Genomic DNA, 17,522 nt, shown 5'->3' with positions numbered 1-17,522 from the left:
ATGGTGGCTCACAACCATCTGTAATGAGGTCTGGTGCCCTCTTCTGGCCTGCAGGCATACACACAGACAGAATATTGTATACATAATAAATAATAATTTTTAAAAACCCACAAGGTTCAACAACGAGAGCTTTGCTTTTATTTTTACTTAGATGTTTTCTAATACCTAGCAATGATAGCCTCAGGAGTTCATAAATCCATGCTTGACTTGCATTTTTAATAAATTTTATTTTCTGCCTCCAGGTAAGTATGTAAATTAATTAGCTTTACTTTGTTAGAAATAGATAGTACATTGAGAATAAAGAATTCAGATAAAAACGTGAAATGAGAGTGTGATCTGTTCTTAGAAGACACCCTTACCCCTTCGTGTATCCATGTTTTTAATGCAACTACTTGTCTCCTAGTCATAATTAAAGATGGTCACAGACAAGAAGTGTCCATCTAGGAGGTGTCCCCTTAGGAGGTGTCCCCAGACCAACCAGGAGGCAAGGAGCAAAACGTGAGGTAACAGTGAAAGGCTGCAGCTACCCCTTGGTGGCCGAGATGCAGCTAACACCCTGCAACAGTAAAGCTAGACGCTAATCATAGAAATGTGAGCCCCAAGAGGGCTCAGTGTACTCAACAGCACCCAAGGAAGCTGCAAGGTCAGAGTGTAGTGATACTGCCCAAGTGATTGACAGCCAGTAGACAGTCAAGGTTAAAACCAGAGGTGGAGATGAATGGGTGGGGGCATGGTGGGAGGGAAGCTTCAACCCTAACTTGGCAAGCAGCACATCTCCCTGGTGGGGTAAGGATGCCATGCATACAGCACACAGACCCTCTGTTGACTTTTCCCACAATGGCCCAGAGAATTAACCAATCTCAGGAGAGATTACCCCAGGCTTTGCCCAGCTTCTGCTCTCTTGTATGAGATCAGCTTCCTTACATGTAAGTCTGTTGCAATCAGTTGCGGTAGAAGACACGATAAACGGAAGGACGATCATGGCTCACATCTGTTACTATGTATGGCCCAATAGAATCTGAACAACAGACATCTGTGTCCTTTTTTGCGTTGGAAACCTAACCTCTCAGGAGTTTCTCTTGGTTTTCCTTAATTTTCACTTTTCCTTAATTCCTCACTGTTTTGTAATAACTCTTTCTTTTTTTTCTTTCTTTTTTCCTTCCTTCCATCCGTCCTTCCTTCCTTCTTTCTTTTTTTTTTCTTTCTGGTTTTTTTGAGACACGGTTTCTCTGTGTAACAGCCCTAACTGTCCTGGAACTATCTCTGTAGAGCAGGCTGGCCTCTGTCTCCCGAGTGCTAGGATTAAAGGCATGTGTCACCACTGCCCAGCTATACTAATCTTTTATAATTTTAAAGAGATTTATTTATCTTATGTGTGTGAATGTTTGCCTGCATGTATGTCTGTTTACCATGTGTGTGCCGTGCCCGAGGAGGACAGAGGAGAGCTTTGGATTGCCTGGAGCTAGAATTACCGATGGCAGCTGCCATGTGGGTGCAGGGAATCAAACTTGGGTCCTCTAGGAAAGTGGGTGCTCTTGACTGCTAAGCCATCACTCCAGTCTCCTGTAATAATCTGTAATAAAGTCTGCTTCTACTCGGCTTCCTCCCAGGATGGTCCCTAGCTTTAATTTTCAGTGCCATAAGAGAACAAAGGTGGGGGCCACTGTTACAAACGGAACGTGGATGATGACTATCAGACATCTTAGAAATCCGGGGTGTGCTCAGAGTGCACGGACTTGTTACTCTCAAAATCTCTGCATTGAGACCATGACTCAATAACGCAATAAATAAATAAATAAATAAAGTAGAAAACACATATTTTGGCTCATAGTTCCAGATTTTTTTTCCATCCATGGAGCCCTGTCTTCACTGCATTGGGCCAGCATGAAGCAGAATACCATGGTTGTAACAGCCATGGTAATATATAATAGTAGTATATTATAAATATATAATGTATTATAATTTATATTATAAATATAATATAAATATATACTATAAATATCCTGGGGGAGATATTTATATTCAAACCGTGACAAGAATCTATCTATTGGAAATTCTGAACGTCAGAGGTTGCTCTCTTTGTAGGTAATATGGTTGCTCCAGGTCCCATTTGTTCAGACACTTTATAGTTAATTCAGGATCAACGACCTTAAATGAGAAAAACAGGTCACACGCAGGACTGACAAATGGAATGGATTAGAACTCTCTTCCGCAGCAAGGTGCTATGTGAAAGCCAGGAGTGTTACCTTCCAAGTTTTAACAGCTCTGTTAACTCTGCCAGTTCTCTCAGGCCACGTGAGAGGAATTGGCTCCACCTCTGCTACCAGCTGGGTTGCAGGATTGGGACCCCAGCACCCTGAACTCCTCCCAGGTGGAGAAGCTCAGAAGGCGCGTTCCCTCACCCGTCGGCCAATCCCAGGCGCTCTTTCTGCAATGGCCGATTTAAAGATGTGCGCTCTTGCTTCTGCTACTGGGATGATCTGGGTTTGTGATTCAGACTTGGGAGGTCACCTACGGCTCCAAGATGCCGACTCCGGGCCTGGGCACCAGAAAGGTGGGCGCGCTAACAGGTCCAGAGAATTTGGCGTGCTCGGGCTCCGAGATGAGCGCGACTGTGGGGTGGGGGTAGGGAGCTGATATGGGGCGGCGGAAAGATGGTCTGTCGCCCCAGATGGAGACCTACCCGCCAGGACCTGGGAGAGCGGCTTCTTGGACTTTAGCCTTTTGGCCGCTGGAGGTCAGCAGAGGACCTTAAAGAGAGACTAAATCTAGACTCAAGCGTCTCTCTGCTGGCGCCTATGGCACCCCAGATCCATGTGTGGGTTGTCTCCCCCAGGAATAGAACTCGAGTTAAGGCCCCAGCCGATCAGTCACTTAGGATGCACCAGCTTGCTTGGGAATAGGTGTGCTTCCTGTCTCCATGTTGCCTCTAACTTGGCGTCAGGAGCTCCACAGAGAATCTGTATTCCCAGCTGCTGGATATCACCCACTGACTATGTAAAGCCCACCCCCCCGGGGGGAGACCCCCCAAAACCTCCACGTAGCACAACCAAATTAAAATGACAATAGGTCATGGCATATCAGAATGGGATATGAAAAGAAAAATACCACTGCATGAAAATAACCATTTTGAAACTAAAAGCGATCCTGATCTGACGGCCGATGAACACAGGAAGGTTAGGTATTCCTGGAACTAAGGAAAACCCACTTTAAGGCACTTGTGGGATTTCCCGCTCTGACTTGAGATTTTCCAGTACAGGAATCTCTGGATTGGGGCTGGGCAATAACTATACACAGCAGCTCTAAGTTCTCCCTCTCTTCAGGGGGCCCTCTTTCTTTGGGAATGCATGGGTAAAGGAGAACATATCGGACCTACATCCTACCACTTCCTACAGGTAGGGCAAGCTTGGCACAATAACCTGAGGTCTTTGGGTGGGTCAAAGTTGTTGACATTGGGGCTACCATAGGAACTGGTTTACTTAGTCTGCCCTCATGCAGGAGACACGCCTGTCTACACAGCCCTACCAAAGAATTGGTCGATGTCTTACAATCCAAGACGCTCACTGTTCACGGTGGTGCAGGAACTCTGTCAGTTTCTGTTGCCAACTTGCTTATGAGCTCTGAAGTGAACCATCTGCCGGTTTGACTGTTGGTAGGGTGGCGGCAAGGTTGTGGAAAAGGATCCTTCTTCTGGGATCAGTCTTTTCAATTTGAAATTGCTATTTTAGCATTAATACATAAAATGAGCGTGCGCCATAGAAGCAGGTGGGTTTGCCCACATCAGACATAGGAAGCGCACTCTCTGCTGTTAGCGGGGTGTGAGGGTGTTCTGTGTGTTTCTTGAGATGTGCTATTGGGTTCTCTCAAGTATGGCACATCTGGTTCAGCAGAGCTGCTGGAATTCTGCCCTGTCCTAGAAAGCCACCGCTCTCTTGGTCATCTCACAGACTTTTCTTTCCTAGTGTTTTTGTAAAAACATGTGAGTCCTCCCTCCCCCAATTTGTGCTGCTTGTCTTGAATACCCTGGTCACATACAGAGGGAAATAACAAAAGGCTGTTTTTAGGCTACTAAAGATGGCTCGAAATAATTTGGCTCTGGACCTTCAACATTCTGCTCCTTCTTAACATCATGGAAACTGAAATCACTTAATCGACTTTGCAGAGGTCCAGCTGAAGCTGTGACTCTTTCCAGGACCCTTTACTCAACCTGGTTACCATTTAATTCTCAAGCCATGTTCTTTCTTCCCTTCCTTTTTAAAGCATGTAGACCAAATGTTGCAAGATGTGAACTGTGTTAGATTTGTCAGACTCCAAGGAGCGCCTCTCTCTCTCTCTCTCTCTCTCTCTCTCTCTCTCTCTCTCTCTCTCTCCCTCCCTCCCTCCCTCTCTCTGGGAACAGAAGCACCTTGGTGGATTTCCCAGGCACTGCTGCCAGCATCTCCGACTCTGGCATGATGGCATATTACAGACAAGATGGAAAGTCACAGGCAAAAGTGGAGAGAAGGGACCAGGACAAGGCTCAGGAGGAGGAAAGCATCAAATTACCTTGAACTCTCCCTGAGAACACCTTTCTTTGAAACTTGGCTTAGCCACCTGTTACCTGGGACCTTCATCAGGTTTTTGGCTCCCAGATGCCTCTATTTTCTCTTCTGTAAAATGTGAATTATGAGATTTTGGAGGCATGGAATTCACTCATTAAAAAGCACTTCGAACTGTGTTGGACACTTTGGTGACTGCTGGTTAGTTTTGTCAATGTGATACCAACAAAACTCACCTAGGAAGAGGGAACCTCGGTTGAAGAATTGCCTCCACCAGATAGCTGACGATCTTCTTGATTAATGATTGATTGGTATAGGGGGGCCCAGGCCTCTGTGAGCAATGCCACCCCTGGGCAGGTGGTGCTGAGCTTATAAGAAATCATGACTTAACCATGGAACAAGCCAGTAAACAGCATCCCTCCATGGTTAATGCTTCAGTTCCTGCCTCCCAGTTCCTGCTTCTGTTTCTGCCATGACTTCCTTCCGTGATGGAGTGTGGCTGAAACATGTAGGCCAATTAGGCCCTTTCCTCTACAAGTTGCTTTCAGTCCTGGTGGTTATCACAGCAACAGACAACACACTACTGCTGACTGAGTTCCCGCAGTCATTAAATCCCAAAGAAACACGCAGAGGTCTACATTAATTATAAAACTGATTGGCCTAGTAGCTCAGACTTCTTATTAACTCTTATAACTTATTAGCCCACTATTCTTGTCTGTGCTAGCCACATGGCTCGGTACCTTACTCGGTGAGGCAGTCACATTTGGCTTCTTCTGTATCTGGGTCATGACTGCAGACTGAGCTTTCCTCTTCCCAGAATTCTCCTGTTCTCATTGCCCCTCCTCTACTTCCTGCCTGGTTGCCCAGCTTATACTTCCTACCTGGCTACTGGCCAATCAGCGTTTTATTAAAAATAATACAAATGACAGGATAAAAGACCATTGTCCCACAGCACACTACAAGACTTACTATTATTTACTTTTTATTTTGTCTTTGTATTCTCAGTGTTACCAGAATTCCTGGTATTTAACAAACATTTGGTCAGAACACACTAAAGAAAACCATTGTCCTTTGTTTCCCTGTGACAGTCTGCTCCTGGTTGAACACAGGACTTGAATTCAGCATCCCCTGACCGGGGTGATGTTGGACACACTTTGGCTAAGACAGGCGTCAGGAGTGACTTTCATACCATGAAGATGGGATTCACCAGGCAGTCTCATCAAGTGAATCAGCGTCAGTATTCCTCGTGGAAAGGATAGTCCTCTTCGTTAATTGCGCTGCAGTAACAAACATGAAGGAGAAAATAGTCCATAGAAGCAAAAATAGGATGGGAGGCATTCTTGTATGGTATATTCAGCTTTCCCGTGTTTTTCAATCTCTTCCCCAACATGACTGTGGACACAGGACATGGTGGGGGTGGGGAGACATCCAACATGACCCCCCCAAGAGTACGAGAGGAAGGAGGGCCTGCAAACCATCTCATCTCGTCACCAGTACGTTGTCTTAATGAGAGATCATAGCAAGCCAGCACACAGCCGAGGGCCTCAGAACTATTGTCCAAATTCTCACATTGTCGTGAAGTAGGAAATACTATTGAAATGGACAGATAGGTTGTGACTACTAAATAAAATTAATATAAGCAAAGAGCTTAAAGTGTCTGCTCTATTTCAGCTGGTCTTCAGTGAATGTTTGCTGTAATTAATAGCGTCATCTCACTTTGTAGATAGAGTGACTTTTCAACATCGAAACTGCCCCAGGCCTCATCTGTGGTGAGTAAGTGGTAGGGATTGGATTAGGACCCAGCTAGGCTGGCTTTGGAGTCCACCAAATCCTCTAGCTCTGCAGACACTCTTAGTTGCTACCCCACTGGCATAAAAAACACATCTCAAAACCTGGACTTTCCCAAAATGTTAATTCTGTACTTGAGCTGCTCAAGCAAAAGCAAAACAAAGGAATAAAAACTATATTCAACTGTTAAATTTTTTGGCAAATTTAATGGATTGTGTGTTCCCATTTATCTAGATTGTGATCTTCCTCATTTCTTCCCCCATACCATGCTCCGGGTCCAATGACTCTCATCTTTCCCATGGGTTACTATAATAGTCTCTTGATGGACAAGTCTTGATGAATCTTTTAAGGCATGCCAGGTCATGCTAGCCTATGTTCATGGCTTCTCCCTCCTTCAGACCTAAAACTCTAAGCCCTGTACATGGTGGATATCGCCTACATTATATTATATTAACCCACCGCTGTCTCCAACTTCCTTTTTTCTTACAATAACACCCTGTCAATGCACTATATTCTCAATAGCATCCTAACCCAAGTTCAAAACCTGTTGCCTCAGGACATTTGCAGTGGTGGCTGTGACTGTCAAGAATGCTATTTCCTGATTGCCGTTCATCCTTCACCCTCTTCAACTGTCATTTTATCAATGAAGCCTCCGGAGATAACCATGTATTAAAGTGTTATCAAACAGGGCTCACTACTGCCTCTGCCTTCTGCCCCATTTTACTGTTCTGTAGCATGTGTTACTCTCTGACATACATATTTGGTGTTAGCACACTTTTCCCTTTCTAGAATATAAGACTGAGAACAGGAAGTTTGTAGTGTGGTGTCCTTACGATCTAGACCATTCCTGGCCATAGCACATTGCAGTAAGTTACTGAATGAATGAGGAAGGGAATGAGAACTTCTGACTCCCACGTAGTTGCAACAATTCCTTTCTTAAACGTCCTAGCCCTGTGTGTAAAATTAAGAAAATGAGCATCTAATAATGTTTCTCCTACTAATGATTCCCCAGGACTCAAACGTTAATTTTTTTACAACAACCTTAAAATAGTATTTGAAGACGAACGTCATCCCACAATCCCTCATGCCTTCTGTTCCTTCCTACTACCCTTTACAACCTTAGATAAAGACCTGATTAACCTCTTATTTAACTTGGTGACACTTACGCAAACACGCCACAGGCCCTCCAGTTTTTGTTGAAGCTGAGAATGGTGGCCATCTCCTCATCACTCAGCTGGAAGTCAAAGACCTACAAAGATCCAAAAACATCCTTAGCAAGGAAAGTGTTGATGGGATGTGAGGTTCCAGACGTTTCCCTGAATATGTCCATGGCAAACACGTTAAGTTAAGAGTAAATTATTTATAGAGTTTAGTGTTCTAAGATGGGAAGAGATTTGGCTGTAGGGGTGTGAAGTATGCACAATGACTATGATTCCTGAGGAATTTCAGAGGGGCTCTTTTTCAAATCAAGTCCCTCTGTCTACAAAACATAGGTAAGTAGATCAAGACAGTGTATAGTTGGCCAGGACAATGACCGGCCCATGAGCTAAGTACTCGGTGGTTGGCAGTGGTCTGCTCGGTGGTGTAAGGCACCACTCAGTGGTATAAGCTGTGATCATCCATGGTGTAAGGCACAGCTGTGACCAGTCCTGACAGGGCTTTGCGGATACCCACCCCAGTCCATCCGTGACCCACTGGTGATCATCCAGCTCTGTGGGGGCCAGCTCTCTGGCCTAGGAGTTGATAAAGTGCTTAGAACAAGGGAAGACACACTGGCAACGAAGGGATGAGAGGAGATGCTGAAGGACAGGGACCCTCCTTCCCTCCCGATCATCTGTACCACTGAAAAACATCAGATAAACAGCCTCATCATACCTCAAAGTTCTCACGTATGCGGGAAGGTGTCACAGACTTGGGGATCACCACCACATTCCTTTGGATATGGAACCGAATCAGAACCTGTGAATCATGAAGAGGAGGCACGTGTCTGGTTATCTACAAGAACTCCTCCTGCTTGTGAGATTATCTAAGTCCAACAACAATTGACATTAACAAGGCACTTCAGTATTAGGGGCATTTGCCAGTTCCCTTGCTATGTCCCTTGATCCAGGAAACAACACTACGATCTTCCTAGTCACGAATGAGGAAGATAGCCTATGGTCATGAGGCTAAGACCCTATATAATCGGCACCTGAACCCAAAACCTGCGGATGTGGCAGGAAGCTGATGGACAGAAGAGGTCCTTCCTTCCTTGATACCAGCTTAATTTTCTGAAACTTCCCATGGGTTTACAATCTCGTTTGTCCCTCTCCAAGAGATTAAAAAAAAAAACAATACAGGTAAATACGTGACTACAAGAGTGAATTGCTGCTGAGAAGGGAAAAGGCACTCTATTTTACCTGGGCTGCAGTTTTCTTGTGCTTTGCAGCAATCTCCTTAATCTTAGGAATCTCCAATACTACAGGGTCGTCTGGCTTGGCACTAGGGGAAGAGGGATGGCTGGCGTGAAAAACCACTGTGGCTACGTTCCAGTGAGCAACACTCCTTGGTCTGGGTCAAGGCTGAACATTGCGGCCTTCTTCTTCTGCAAGGCAGGTGGGCTGATCTGAAAATTTTGTGTCTTTCCCCTGGGTTCATATATAGGTCCAATGCTTTAGCAATTTAAGAAAACTTCCCCAGTACTGGATGGCAAAAATGGGGTATTTCATGGGATCAGACATGCTACCATTTTAAAAACACTTTACCCTGGTAAAACCAGATGGGTTGTCAAGCACATTGCCGTTGAGACGTTTCTCCTTGTGTCTTGGAAGTTACCTACTACTATTAAATTATGGAATCCCAATTGTAAGTAATAGAAGAGGTGCCACTCTGGAGCCTTACTGAGGTCTGTCTGGGGAGCCCAGGGGACTGTAAGCTGTGATGCCAATGCCCTTGGAGTGACAGTACTGGATCAGTTTCTCCTGGGTGAGATATGGATGGCACTCAATCTGCAAAAGAAAACATTGCCATTATTAGGGGAGCAGTCCTGCTTTCAGAGTGGTCAAAAGAACTTTCCTACACGAGAAAAGACAAACAAAGACCAAATGCAAATCATTGATAGATATGTTATGAAATGGGATCTTTCTCCCACCTCCCTGGGCATCCTGAACACAGACCTCAGAGATGAGACTCAGTAGCTAGGATGGAAATTGCCTCCCAGTGTTGAAGTTGTCCCAGACCAGGGCCTTCACCAAAGGGAATTTACCTGATTGGTCACTGGCTTGTGTTTCAGTCCAGGCTTGCTCAGGAGCCTCTCAATCTGCAAGTGGTTGAAGTTGGAGATGCCCAGGGCTTTCACCAGCCCCTGGTCCACTAGTTCCTCCATAGCCTGTCACAGTGAGAAACATCAGTTAGATGGCTGCAGGAGGATACAGGGATGCTGGGTTGTCCTCGTCTTGGATAGGAGGAATGGCTTCCGTGTGACAAGGTCAAGTGAAGCACTAAAGGGAATCTCCGGCTAGACTGTGGCGCCTGCATGGCTGGTTAAAGCCCTTCTACCTGTCCCCTGCTCCACTGTAACCAAGAAGGAGAAGTGAAGGTTTTATTTGCTGTCTGCTCTAAGGCCAGAGTGACATGGGTTTACCAGGAAATAGCCCACAGTGTGAGGAAAAGAATCATCTCTATGGCCTCTGTTTTGTTTTTTTTTTTTAATGGTATTAGGGTTGTGTCTATGGCTTCTCCTGCACTACACAGGCAATCTCCCATTGAGCCACGTCTCTAGTTTCCACCCCCTTTCTAGTTTTCAGTTCTGAAATAGCATCTCTTTAAGTTAGACAGGTTGGCCTTGAACTTACTCTACAGTCCAGGCAGGATTTGATCTTCCTGCCTCAACCTCTAACATAGTTGTGATTATAAGTGTGCAGTAGGAATGTCATGCAGATATATGGGCCCTGGAAGGGCACCCAGCCTTTATTTGTGTGACCTGACATCTGTCTCATTGGTCTTTGTCCAACCCAAATAGCATCAACCTAAGGATCTTGGGTTTCTTTCTTTATAACTTAAATACAATGAGCTTGTTCTAAAGGTACCAAAGAGGATTATCCAGCTGATACAAGCAGCCATACATTGGACATGAATTTGTAATTCATTCTTTCTAATTTCCTGTTTTTAGTCTGTTTCCAGAATATAAACCTACACAATGTGTGTGCTTCGTGCTTTGAATTTTGACAATTTAAATAGCATAGGGATGAGGAAGATAAGGAAGAAATCATCTGATCCCAGGGAAGACATTAGGAAGAGAGTTTAAATTGTGCCTGAAAACAAAATAAAACATAAAGAAAGGTGGTCAAATCATGAACAGGTTGGGGGGAAGGAGGAGCAAGGGCTTAGAGGCAAGTAGGGACAAGTAGGGTTTGTTCAGTTTAAACGTTGTGTCTCATCTTTGGATACAACTTAGAACCCTCCGAAAGCACTAAAAGAAATGGATGTCTAGGTTCCACACCCTGGCTTCTGAGGATTTCTCTAGAATGCAACATGGGCATCAGGATGTTCTTTACTCCTCTGGAGATTTAGTATACAAAGCTGAAAACCACAGCATGGATGAGGGTGGATTTTACTAGGTAGAGTAGCTGAGCATTGATGAGACAAGAAAGTCCAGTGGGGGGCTGGAGAGATGGTTCAGAGGTTAAGAGCACTGTCTGCTCTTCCAGAGGTCCTGAGTTCAATTCCCAGCACCCACATGGCGGCTCACAACAATCTACAATGAGAACTGGTGCCCTCTTCTGGTATGCAGACATACATGCAGGCAGAACATTGTATACATAATAAATAAATCTTTAAAAAAGGAGGGGGGAGTCTAGTGGGCAGTGAGATACTGTGAATGTTGTGCGGCCTGGGGCGGGTTTGGGTAGGTTGTATGATCCATCTTGCCCTCCTTACACTCATTTCTCTTTCCTTCTTTTGAATTCTGTTCCCTGCGGTTTGTTGTGGGTCCACAGAATTGTCACACTATTGACATATTCAGGGATTCTAGGAGAGCCTGGGCTACAGCAAGATATTTTCTGCTCCTTAAGGTGTTTCATGGGACCAGGGAAATGTCTCAGTGGGTAAAGGTCCTTTGTGCTAAGTTTGACAATCTCACTTTATCCCTGGAAGCTGCCCAGTAGAAGGAATTAATCTCCTTCTGTCCTCTACCTTCACAGGTACCTCCATATACACCACATTAAAGGAGAGAGGGAGAAGAACAGTCCTGAAGATATATAGAGAGCATTTCATACCAGGGCAGAGCCTCAAGGGGGCCTGACACAAGGCTTTAACTCTGAGCACCCTTGGAACAAGTTGGAACCTACCTCCCAGGCATCCAAGAATGTGGATTTACTCATGAGAAGTTTGCCATTTTTATCTGTGGGGAAAATCTCATTCCCAGCCTGTAAATAAATAAAAAAAAAATCTCACTGGAATCTGGTCCTATGGGGAGATATCTCAGGACAGTGCAGTGAGCAGTGCCCATACCTGCACGGACATTGGTCAAACTCTGGAGCGCTCACATAAAAACAGTTGTTCTCAATCACATTTCTGCATCAGTCTGCCACAGGGTGTGAGCCCTCTGTTTCTGGCAATACCGAATGGCTCCAGATCCATTGTTATATCAATGAAGCCACCATTACCATCCAATTAACCAATATAAACTTGGAGGAATTTTAATGTCAAGGTAACTAGACAAAGGTTCTACCAAAAGAGGATGGTTATCTGGGGAAGAAGGAGCCAGCTTCTGATTTTGCCACCTTCAGAAGGCTTAAATGTTGGCACTGTGACCATCGCTCTTCATGAGGGCAACAGAATGAGAACTCCCATCCCTCCAGTTCCTGGGAGTAGAGCCCTAGACACTACAGAGCAGCTCTTCAGGCTGGACTGGCTAACTGCAATATCACCATATTTGGAAGTCACTCCCTGGCATACTTTGATTTATAGGGACTTATACAAGATCATCCCAAGACATCCTACCCAGGGTTCTTGTGGATTGGGTTCGACACAGGAAAGTGACTGGCCAGTGGCAGCTTATCTGAGCTGGCAGAAATGACTGTTTCTTCACAGTTGCATCAAACCAAGCTTGAGGCTCCACAGATACTACCTGTTGCCTCAACTTCCACTCCACTCCAGGCTCTTTTATTTACTCTGTGTGTGATCTTCTGGGGACTAGAGAGATGGCTCAGCAGATAAGAGCACTATTGCTCTTGCAGGCGACCTGGGTTTGGTTCCCAGCACTTATGTGTTTGTTCACAACCATGTGTGACTCCAGGTCCCAGGGATCCCATGCGCCCTTCTGATATTCAGAGACACCAAGCATGGACAAGGTGCACGTACAGACATGTAACTAAAACACCCGTATGCAGATAATCTAAGAAAAATTAAAAGATGTCTTCTGCTTCATTCCTCTCCAGTGCCACATCTTGTCATGGTCTCCATTTTGTGCTATCTCCCAGGAAGTAGAGACAATGCAAAGAGAAGCTCAAACCTGGAATCCCTGTGGCCAGTGAACTAGATACAGGTCCAGGTAGTCCAGTTTCAGATCCGAGAGGGTTTTCTGAAAGCATTTCTTCACCAGGCTTTTCTCAAAGAAGGTGGGCCACAGCTGCAGATGTGAGGTAGGGGCGTTAGAACTGGGGACAGGAAGGCCCATGCCACAGCCACCCTACCAGCTTTGAGATTTATAAACCCTGGCCAGGCCATTCATTGATAATAAAAACAGTTAAGAAATGCAGCCCAGTAGTGAATGGAAACAAAGAAAAAGGAGAGGAAAGGACATTTAGGCTCCCAGGTATGGTGGAGGAGGAAGTTTACTGTGGATAAAAGGAAGAGCATGTCCAGAGGCAGAAACATCTGGGAGAGTCCAGAATGGACATGACCCGACTGAGGTGGGCTATGGGATGGGGAGAGGTAAGAGGGCAGAAGTGAGGTGCAGAGTACAAAGGGGACAGGTAACCAAAGTGTCTGGATTATGAAGGGAAGACCTTTGGGGGAAGAGCAGCCCAGCCCCTGGGCTGGAGAGTTCAGGTTAGATGATAGGGTATGCCAGACATACCCTGTAACAGCCAAGGACTGTGAGTTGCTGGGAGAATCTAGTCACCAGGTCCACTTTTATATATTAATATCAAACACCTCAGCTGTTTATCCAGGGTTTGACACTTAACAAGTTTACATCAGCTCTCATCAGGTCAAAGTCATTTCCTAAGTGTTCTGTGCACTTGGTATTCGATTTGTTTCTTTGGTCATTTAACAGAGTTGGTCACTGACTAAAATTTTATATTCCTATGTTATTCCTTCCTTGGCTCTGGTTTCTCTCTGGGCAGGAGTCAGTGGTGGTACTTAAAGCTCAAGCATTAGGGTGCAATTAGGAACAGCTGGCCCTTTTTGCACTTCCTTATCCTCGGGCCAATCAGGCCCGTGATTGATGACAATGAGTATATATAGGTGTGGCCACCCCAACCTTTGGAGCTTTTTGTGTGTGGAAATCTGTCTAGATATATAATGAAGACTGGAGAAAAGAGCTGGTAGACAGGCAGGCACATAGTGATAACTGATAAGCTCTTGAAGCCGGTCATACCCAGATACTTCCACCTGCCTGAAGTCCCCTCCACCAAGGGATCCACTCTACCTTGCTGACAATGAAGAGATCCTCCCGCTTCACGGCCTTCTCCTTGATCTTCTCTTGGATGGCTTCTCCCACTTCATTCTCATTTTGATAGGCATAGGCGCAGTCAATGTGGCGGTACCCAGCATCAATGGCGGCCTTCACAGCTTCCTTGACTTTGCCCGGTGGAGACTGGAAGACAACAGAAAAGACAGCTAGACAGTCCCAAGGCCCCCTCTTAAAGGTTCCACATAGACCATATTCTCAAAATCATGGTCTTGCTGAAGCCTTACTTCCAAGTAGACAAGAGAGAAGAAAACATACATTGGGCAAGTTTTCTAGGAAAAAGTGAATTAATATTTTTTTTCTTTCATTCAAATTTTAGGTTGACAAAGTGATGGGGTTTATTATGGATTCTTAAAACGCATGTCACTGTAGTGATCATCAAACCATGTTCTCTTCTAGTCAGTAACAAGTTGTCCTCTGATCCAGGTTGATCTGAAATGCCTCCAGGTTCAGAGAGGGACAGACTGTTCCCATTGCAACTTGCTGAAGGCCGCTCTGAAAACTCGATTCTGAGACAACCCAGAGGAATTTTCAGACTCTGGGAAGAAGGCTCTCAAAACGGTCATGACAAGCTAATCCTACTCTGCTCTGGTGCCTTATGCTGAGGGATTCCTCAGTTCCTCTAAACCTTGACAACGAAGTATAGCAACAGTAATGGGCCCTGCCTCATGAGGCCTTTGTGTTCCTTGCTTGCCACAGGATTGTGAAGGTTTTAGCACATCTCCTGGCACTTAGAAGGCTGGATGGATGCAACCCATATTTAGTCACTGTTTCAGAACAGGAATGAATAAGAAACTGTAACAACCGATTGTTCTCCCACCTATAAGCAAAAGAAAACAAAAGAAGAGAAAAGAATGTTTGGACTATCACATTCTGATCTAACCTGGCCGAGCAAGACATTGGTGGTGGGAAATGACACTCTGCACTCATCTCCCTGCAGAACATAGAGCTGCTCGCCTCCAATCCCACTCTGGGAGGCTCAAGGCAGGAGGGTCATGACTTTGAGGCCAGCCTGGGGCACATTACCACCTCATTCAAGAGAAAACAAAATCCTGCCAGATGTGGAGGCCTGCATCTGCAATCTTAGCATTTGGGAGGAAAGGGGGCAGGAGAATAAGGAATTCAAAGCCAGTCTCAGCCATATAAGGAATTATAAGCCAATCTGGGCTACATGAGACTCTCTCAAGCAACAAAATTCTAAAAATTCTTTTTTAAGTATCAAACCTTGATAAAGCGTTGCACATAAAGCAGAGATGAACAGCTGTACCATTATGGGGACAAGGAAATGCCAGAAATTTAGAAGCACTGGGGTCTAGGCTCAAAGCCCCACCCTCCTGCATGTCCACTGATAAACACAGTGTCTACAGCAGCACCATCGTGTAGGCAGAAGTTTCTGTCCACCAGCTGCTCCCAAATAACCACACAAAAACTTAATATTAATTATAAATTCTGAGCCGATAGCTTAGGCTAGTCTCCAGCCAGCTCTCACAATTTAAATTAACCCATTTTTATTCTTCCTCCCAGCATCCTCTCTGCCCCCAAGATCCTGTCTAGCCATCAGCCAATCAGCTCTTTATTAACCACGAGAGCAGCACATCTTCACAGTGTACAGAAGGATTGCTCCACAGCACTGTTCTTTAACCTCAAAAACAGCTCCTTTACGATATTTACAACTGCTTTTGAAATTCTCAGTGTTCATCTCTTCTAAATTTATCCCTGGAGATTTGTGATTTATTTGTTACCTTGATGGAATGTGAAATTCCTAATTTGGTTCAAGTCTCGCTGTTCTAGAAAGATTTCGGTGCAGCACCAACACAAAGAGGGATCTGACCCTCTGTACAAAGAGGAACAAAGGGAAAGAGGAGGAAGCCTGGAGAGGAGTCTCTGAGACAGGAGAGAAGGGTTCCAAAGCAGCTTATGATCTAGGGATGATGTCTACACTGTAGCCCCAGCGTTCAAGAAGCTGAGGCAGGAGGGCTGCTCCCAGTTCGCTCAAGGTCAGTGTAGGTTTAGAGTGAGACCCTGTCTCAAGAAATCAAACTCCTAACTAAAAACAGCTCCTATGAACAAGCTGGCTATTGTCGTGTTGTGGCTGAGGTGAAAGACAAAGAAAGATACAAGATGGAACAATTTCAGACTTGTCTGAGGAGAGGCTTGGAAATTGGCCTCAAAGAGCCCTCTGGGATGGACCACGGAACAATGTAGCAGGAGAGATTAACACAGGCAGGATGGAGCCTGAGCTGACTTCCAGTCCAGGCTCTGTTGTCCTCAGGACACTCAGAGTTTACTTTACTGTCAGGAAATCACATGGAGTCTTGGTGAAGGGCAGGGGCCAGTTCAGTAACCTGGGCTGGGTTCTGAAACTTTTCCTCTCCCCCAGGCTCCCTGGCCACTTGGATGCCTGCAAAGAGTTTAGGACCAGAGGGAGCCTGGTCCTTCAGAATTCTCTCCTCTCTCAGTCACTCAGCCAGTAACAAACCAACAGAAGTCTCTGAGTTATTTTCTTGTTAAGAAAATGACTGCACTAAAAACAATTTTCTTCCCAAAGTATAGTTCTAACTTGCCAGGGAAACTATCCTCATTTCTGGGAAAGGCTCATCTTAGTTCTCCACAGCCCAAAGAAGCCCCAATGAAAGGACACTGGGTGGCAGCTCTGGGCTTCCAAACCCAACACAGGTGCTGTACAATGAAGGGAAAATGCCAAGGTCCCCCCCTCAAGAGAAGCAGGTGGCCCAAGATTGCACACTCACCTTCCAGGTGCCCAGGCCCACGATGGGCATCTTGGCTTTGGTACTGAGTTCCACGAAGGTGGCCATGGTTGCTGCAGAGACTTTCTGAGAGCAGATGAATGCCTGCTTCTATAGGGAGGCTGGTCGAGTTTTTATTTCCTGGATAAGGGAGCAGGCTTTAACTGCATTGGAAGGCAGCCATAGCCAAGGGGTGGGGCTCTCAACAGGATGTTCATTTCAATCTGTTGTAGAAATGATATGGTGAACAAGATTAAACTCTACACAGTGCAAAGTCTCCCTAATGCAGAATGCATAATTTCCTGCTGCACGGAGGTTTATGATGCTAAATAAAATGGGTGAAAGTCCTCCAAGATGAATCGGTAAGTTTATTTGGGAAGAGACATTGCCATGGGAGAGGCTATAACTGTAGTGAACGGAGTGAGTGTTCAAGCATCTGAGACACAGGAAAATGTCAAGGCAAAATAAGACATCTTACAGCAGCTACTTTGAAAGAACTGTGGTTTGCCACAGAGTTACGATAAAGGGGACGTCTATTCTAGCGTACACTAGCAGATGACCTCATTGAGTTCTTTTTAAAACATGAGTTCATCGTGAGCCTTTGTGCCAAGCTGTGGTTCTGCAAATGCTAGTAATGATTTGTATTCATGCAATTCTAACAAATTGTTTAGCAAGAATTTCTTTTTCTTTTTCTTTTTTTTTCTTTTTTTTTAGTAATGATTTGTATTCATGCAATTCTAACAAATTGTTTAGCAAGAATTTCTTTTTCTTTTT

General features: G+C 45.1%; 1 protein-coding gene across 1 annotated transcript; it reads right to left on the bottom strand.

Annotated features, from left to right (window-relative positions):
• Positions 1–5,772: 5,772 nt before the first annotated feature.
• Positions 5,773–16,817, bottom strand: LOC102001506 (aldose reductase-related protein 1). The gene is made up of 10 exons (XM_005365806.3): positions 16,752–16,817; positions 13,960–14,127; positions 12,820–12,936; positions 11,654–11,731; positions 9,571–9,693; positions 9,207–9,313; positions 8,726–8,807; positions 8,202–8,285; positions 7,493–7,575; positions 5,773–5,815 (listed from the first exon to the last, which is right to left on the bottom strand). Exons 1-10 carry the CDS (start codon positions 16,815–16,817, stop codon positions 5,773–5,775), a joined length of 951 nt encoding a protein of 316 aa, XP_005365863.1.
• Positions 16,818–17,522: the final 705 nt, after the last annotated feature.

This window comes from Microtus ochrogaster, unplaced genomic scaffold (genome assembly GCF_000317375.1).
Source record: "Microtus ochrogaster isolate Prairie Vole_2 unplaced genomic scaffold, MicOch1.0 UNK4, whole genome shotgun sequence".
NCBI lineage: Eukaryota > Metazoa > Chordata > Mammalia > Rodentia > Cricetidae > Microtus > Microtus ochrogaster.
This window is presented reverse-complemented; position numbering and strand designations above follow the sequence as displayed.